This window comes from Calypte anna, chromosome 26, assembly GCF_003957555.1.
Source record: "Calypte anna isolate BGI_N300 chromosome 26, bCalAnn1_v1.p, whole genome shotgun sequence".
NCBI lineage: Eukaryota > Metazoa > Chordata > Aves > Apodiformes > Trochilidae > Calypte > Calypte anna.
In genome coordinates this window covers 4378681-4384898 of record NC_044271.1, presented here as the reverse complement: position 1 = coordinate 4384898, position 6218 = coordinate 4378681, and the positions used below count along the sequence as shown (strand labels likewise).

The window sequence follows — 6218 nt, the reverse complement described above, 5'->3', positions numbered from 1 at the left end:
AAGAGCCCTGCACAGCAGGGAAAGGTGAGGGTGGCCATAAGACCCTCACAGCAGTACTGTGAAATATTCATAATGAAATACAGGCAGTGCTCAACAACCAAGGAAGATCCATGGACCACTGCTTGCTGAGCTTATGGTAGAAACGTATCTGAGAATCTGCTTGGCCTCTGACCCCATGAACTCCTTCTGCTGCCCCCCAGACATGTCCTGTGGGTAAGAGAGATGCTCCCAGTGCCCCTTGGTCACCCTCTCTGCCCTCTGGTATATGGGGAGGGTCAGCAGTGCTGCTGAGCAAAAAGGGGCAGATGATGGGTTTGGGCTGTCCCACATTGCCAGACCTTCCTCAGTGGTCCCCTGTCCTGAAGATGTGGTCCTTGAGAGGCACCCAAGTCCTAGAAGAGGTTCCCAAATAACCAGACTGGAAGATGAGCAAGCCCTAAACAGGTTGCAGCTTGGTGTCAGAAGCAGCACTGGCCAAAGAGGGGCTGGAGGTTCTTGGTCTGAAGGAGGCTGAGGGGAGACCTCATCACTCCCTACAGCTCCCTGGAAGGAGGTTGGAGCCAGGGGGGGGTCAGGCTCTTCTCCCAGGTAGCTCTCAGTAAGACAAGAGGCCACGCAGGGCAGGTTTAGGTTGGATATATGGAAAAAATTCTTTCCAGAGAGGGTGATCAGACATTGGAATGGGCTGCCCAGAGAGGGGGTGGATTCTCCGTCCCTGGAGGTTTTGGAGCAGAGACTGAATGTGGCACTGAGTGCCATGGGCTGGGAACCACAGGGGGAGTGGATCAAGGGTTGGACTTGAGGATCTCAGAGGGGTCCTTTCCAACCTGGATGATTCTGTGATTCTGTCCTCCCACAGCGCATACCCCCCAGCTAGGCTGGGGACCCTAATGTGGAAGGAGCTGACAGAGACCCCCCCCCCACCAACCCACCCAGGAATTTTCTTCCCAGTAGCCTGCAACTGGAAAATGCTGGCTTGGAGCCAGTGCTCCAGGAAAACCTTCCTGCAAAGATGAGTGCCAGGGCTGAACTGCTGGATGGATCTCAGAACTGTTCGAGGGTAGGTAGAAGATGATGGCTCTGGGACGAAGATCTCACTCCCACCAGCCTCTGGACACACAGCCCACCTCACCCTGTACCCCTGTGCCCCAATGACCAAGCAGGCAGAGAGCTAGTGGCAGATGTGGTTGATGCAATAGGGTATTCCAGGTAGCACGAGTGTGGTCACTACCAATGCCATTAAGTAAAACAAGCAAAGCAACAGAAAGGTACAAAAAAACCCAAAACAAACCATTTATTCCTTTTATGTTCCCATTTGAAAGGGAGGAAACCACACGGCCCTGCTGGGTGCCTGGCTGGGCTGGCATTCCCCCCATCCTGTGGTTGGCACAGAGCCAGTCTGTGCCCCGTGACGTCGCTTCAGTCCAGCTGAGCATCTCCACCTGCCACAAGACACACGTGTGTGCCCCACAGTGCACACTCACACGGGAACACCTCAGTCATGAAAAAATATATCTGTACATTAATTCTGTTCTTTTTTTTTGAGGGGGTCTTAGATAAATTAGAAGCTAGTTTGGGGGAAAAGGCCTGATGCTAGATGAAGGCAGCCAGGCTGGAAATGCAGGGTGGCCCCACTGTCCTAAGTTATCTCTGCTGGGATGGTTCTCCAGGGCCAAGTGAAATTCCACAATGTTCCCATCTTCCTTCAGCAGGTGCCACACCAAGAAGCTGCCACTCAGGAGAACTTCACCCATCCCAGGGCGCTGAAGGTGGACACAGGGTGCAAGCAGAGATGGGCCCGATATCTGCAAGGTCTGTCTGATGGCAAGTGATCCAGTGGTGCTGCCCAGCAGGCAGGGGGTGACAGCAAAGGACTTGCTGGGCTCACACTGGGGTGCCAGCTGCTCCTCCAACTTCTCTTCCACTTTGCACTTGTCCAGGCTTTGAAACAGCCAAAGCCACTGCAGCTCCAGTGGGAGTTACAAATTCAGTGGGAGACATAGTTTACAATAACCTACTGGAGCTCTAATCACCTCGGTGCTGGCAGCACCAGTATGCCCACACAAAGGTCGGAGTTTTACCCGCTGCACGGGGCAACAGCTTCCAGATACTGCAGGCAAAGTTTCCTGCTCGGGTCTGGCCCCCAAGGGCTTGTCAGACCCTGGCTTGTCCAGGACTCCTACAGCTCCTTGTTCCTGTTGAGCACCTCCTCCTCCTTCCATCCACTGGAGTTTTTCCCAAACTTGTAGACCAGCCGTCGCCCGTCAACTCTCTCCAGAATCTCTCGTTTGTAGTAATACCTGGAGGGGATTGGGATGGGATCAGGGATCTGGATGCAGCCCTGTATGCTGTGGGGGAGCAAAGCTGAGCCCTGGGGTCTGACCCAGCCCTGTGGGGCAGGTCCTCCCTGGTGACAGTGGGGGCACTCACCGCATGGCTCTGCTCAGCTTCTCGTAGGTCATGCTGCTGTTTTTTTTCTTCTGACCCCAGAGCTGAGCCACCGCTTCCGAGCGCAGGAACTTGAAGACTCCCTCCCGCCGGTCCTCCCACTTCATCAGCCCCTCGTTCAGCTCAGGATGGATCAGGATGTCCCGGATGAACTCCCACAGGTGAGTACCTCTTGGGGCTGGAAAAAGAGAGCAAGTTGCTGAGGGCTGGAGGTCCCTGCACTTGGAATCTCCCTGAACCTTCTTGCCAAGGGGCACAGCCAGTGGACACAGCCCTTCCTCCCATCTTCCTGCACTGAGCAACACTGGGGGAAGCAGTCCCAGTCCCAGGGCTGGAGGCTCCAAGTACCGTGCTTGCTCTTCCGGCTCTCCAGGCACTCTCTGTTCTTGATGAGTTTTCGGGGTCGGCCTCGTTTCCGCTTCCCATGTTTGCTGTCCACTTTCTTGCTCCTTGCAAATTCATCTGTGCACACAGACACAAGGGGACACATCAGTCTGTTGTCACAGATTAAATGGTTTGACACGGTTCTCATTTAGCAACACTTTAGAGTTGCAGCTCCCCTCTCCCTGGGGCACAGAGATGTTCTCCTTGGGAGCAGAAGCAACTAGTAAAGCACTGGTTGGGGTGGGGGGAGATATCAGGGGCTGCATCCTCATCTCAGGATCAGGTAGCAGGGAGCCATCCCCCTGAAAGCAAGGTCACCCTGTTCCCTTCAGCCTCACCCATGCTACCATGCTTAAGGCAGGGAAATTTGTACCCCAAACCTTGCTGCTTCCTTGCATCATCGGTATTCCCAGTGTCCTTCCTGGGATCTATACTGAACACAGCTTTCAGTGCCCAGGATCTATCTCTGGCTGCAGCCTAGACCCAGATGCCACCATTTGTCCCTTCTGTCTATGCTCCTTGCTGTCTCTGCTGTCCCAGATCTGCCATAGAGCCTCCCCCATTGCTGCTTAATGGGGAGAAGCATATCCAGGGCATAGAGAAACCCATCCCCCTGCCTCCTTCCCAGTGTGTGGATAGAAATTCAGGCGTTGTCCCTAAATCACTGCCAGACAGGATGTGTTGCAGCTGCTGGAAGGAGCAAGCTCTCACCTCCCAGCTCCTGGAAGGACTCACCATCAGGGAAGAGCTTTGCTTCTGTAGGGTCGAGGTCAAGGTCACTTCCACCGGAGTCCTGAGAGATGGGGCTGTGGGACATCACAGGCCCTGAGAGGCAAAGGAACAGGCTGATGACCCCAGCTGATGGCATCTGGAGATGCTTCTCCCTCATTCACCCTTGCTCAAGGCCCCTGCAGGCTGCTGGTGAAAGACCCAAACCTGCCACTAGCAGTGGGGCAGTTTCTGACTGATCTCCCAGATCACTGCAACCAAAGGGAGCTTTTTTCTGGGCAAAACCACTGACCTGAGACATCAGAGCTGCCTGGGGATACAGCACCAGGCAAGCAGGCGAAGTCTGTAGATAGGAAAGGGTTTGTGGGCTTCATGTCCTCCAGGGTGTCCTTGGCACAGGGATTTCCCATCTCTGGAAGAGGCAGAGAAGCAGAAGAGAGTTAGCCCTGCCTGCATCAGCATGTGGTCCCTGGGGAAAGGCTTGGCTGGGACCCTTCTCTCACCCAGGTGGCTGGAGTCCAGGAAGGTCTCTTGGGTAGTCACATCCTCTTTTTCCAGCAAGTCAATGATCCAGTTCAGCTCATCAGAGGCTGCACGGGTGGGGGGACTGGGATTAGCAATGCCTATTCGGTATGGAGGGGACTGGTCCATACTGGGAGCTGAGCCCAGCCCGGGGGCTCTGCTCTGTGCCACCCCGTCCCCTGGTACAGCCTCCCCAAGGCAGCCCCCTGAGTGCCCTTGGGGTCCCAGGCTGCTGAAGGGGGCACAGCTTCATGCTTTGAGGTGCCAGGGCCTGGGGATGAAGGACACATGGGACACTCACTGATCTCGTGCAGGCGGTCGTAGAGCTCGTCCCCCAGGGCCCCAAAGATGAGGCGCATCTGGTCCCTGGAGCAGTGGCAGAGTGTGCGCCCATCCATGTTGCAGCAGGAGAAGTCGATGGAGCTGGCATCGTACTTGTTCTTCTCTATGTGGTAGCTGATCCACTCCAGCACCTGCACCTTGGTCCAGAGGTACGGGAGCTCATTGAACCACTCTGACTTGTCTGTAAGGGACAGAGAGCAGGGCTGAGGGGCAGGGCGACTGTGTCAGCACCACGGGGCTGCTCCCGTGGAAGTCACGTGGGGGACAGTGGGCCCTGCACCTCTGGAGGGTTCTGGGACCCAGGCTGCTTCACCGTGCCCTGCTCTTCCCCTCACCCTTGGTTTCCATGCCGTTTGACCTGGCCATGCTGGGATACGCCCTGTTCTGCTGGTGTGGTCCCCAGGGATGTCCCATGATGGTCCCACTGGCAGACTGGGACCCCTGTTACCAGGATTGCACTTCCAAACTGCTCTCCTGGCAATCTGTCCCCAGGGCTGTGCTGGGGAGGAGGGCAATGATTCCCTCATCTCCCCGTGTGCCCCTGATGTGCCTCAAGCAGCTGCACCTTGTGCCCTGCAGCAAACACAGCCCTAGAGAAACTGAGGCACGATAGAATCTGTTGATCTTCCCCAGTGGGACAAGAACGTTGTGCTGCTCTTCCAAGCCAGCTGCCTGCTGGGCCAGGTCCCCCTGTGAAGCCCCCGTGGCTGCCCCCAGTCCTACCTGTGCTCTGTGCTGGAGGTGGGCTGGGGGATATGCTCAGTCCCAAGGTCCCGTCGTCCCCAAGGTGCCCCAGCATGTCCAAGGCTGGCTGCACCTCCTCCGACTGGTACATGGCGCTGATGTAGTTGGAGATGATGTTGCTGATCTCGCAAGATCCCGCCATCAAGTCCTGTGCCGAGACACGACAGTGAGCCGGGGGGTCTGAGCCACCCTCGGGACCGGGACCGGGACCGTGCGGGGTGAGCCCGGAATGTCCCCCCACCCACCGTCACCTCTCAGGTCCCGTCTGCAGAAACACCCGCCCAGAGCCCGCCGGCCGGAGCCTGACTCACCCCCACACCGCCCCCCCGGGGAGCCAGGGAGGCCGAACCGGGGCGAACTGGGGACACGGCGTTCCTCGTAGCCTGACCTCGCCATCCCCGGGGAAGCAAAGGGCAAAGGGACAGCAAGCAGGTGGCTGAGCAGCCCCTCGGTGGGGACAGGCGTCGCGGGGCTCTCTGCCGTCAAGTCCTTCCCCAGCCCCACGGCAAAGCAGCTTTGGCGGGCACAGCGTGCTGCCCCCCCTACCCCGGCCCCCTGCCACCTCGCCGTCTCTCAACCAGTCACCAGAAGCACATCCCGGTAGCTCTGCAACCAGAGCTGGGACCAAGCCCCTTCCCGGCCCCCAGATCCTGCTGTTAGCTTGACAAAAGCTTTAGGGTGCCCCCCCCAGAATGGCGGCTGGTGTCCTGTCCCCCCCCCCACCCCTGGGGCTGTCAGCTACGGTGGGAGCGAGGTGTGCAGCGAGGAGGGGACGAGCATATCCCCAGGAGGGAGCGAAGAGGCAAAGGGAAGGGGGCGAAGCAGACGGCCCGGGGGGGGGGGGGGGGGGGGGGGGGAGCTCAACAAGCCCCGGGCGAAAAAGCTTTGGTACCTTCTGAGCTGGCAATCCCCGGGCGGCAGGTAATCCGGAGAGCAGTGAGGGGAGAAGAAGCGCGCCCTGCCCTGCCCTGCCCTGCCCGGCCACTAGCCACTGGCCACTAGGCACTAGCCACTGGCCACCGCTCCTGGGCCAAGGAGGCTGTGCGATG

General features: G+C 58.0%; 1 protein-coding gene across 2 annotated transcripts; it reads right to left on the bottom strand.

The window, feature by feature from the left end:
* Positions 1–1534: 1534 nt before the first annotated feature.
* Positions 1535–6218, bottom strand: ELF3 (E74 like ETS transcription factor 3). Of its 2 annotated transcripts, none has more exons than XM_030465673.1 (9): positions 6062–6218; positions 5149–5317; positions 4385–4606; positions 4065–4184; positions 3854–3973; positions 3568–3657; positions 2797–2910; positions 2431–2626; positions 1535–2300 (listed from the first exon to the last, which is right to left on the bottom strand). In XM_030465673.1, the coding sequence occupies exons 2-9, from the start codon at positions 5309–5311 to the stop codon at positions 2180–2182; spliced, it is 1146 nt and encodes a 381-aa protein (XP_030321533.1). In that variant the 5' UTR covers positions 5312–5317; positions 6062–6218; the 3' UTR covers positions 1535–2179. The 2 variants fall into 2 exon arrangements, with proteins under 2 accessions (XP_030321533.1, XP_030321534.1); XM_030465674.1 differs by having other exon boundaries at positions 4065–4151; positions 6062–6216.

Coding starts and splice junctions, on each gene's coding strand:
- ELF3 (XM_030465673.1), bottom strand. CDS start 5,311: ATGGCGGGATCTTGCGAGATCAGCAACATCATCTCCAACTACATCAGC. Junction 3,658..3,853: donor AGGCAGCTCTGATGTCTCAG/GTCAGTGGTTTT, acceptor TTTGCCTCTCAG/GGCCTGTGATGTCCCACAGC. Junction 2,301..2,430: donor AAGCTGAGCAGAGCCATGCG/GTGAGTGCCCCC, acceptor AATCCCCTCCAG/GTATTACTACAAACGAGAGA.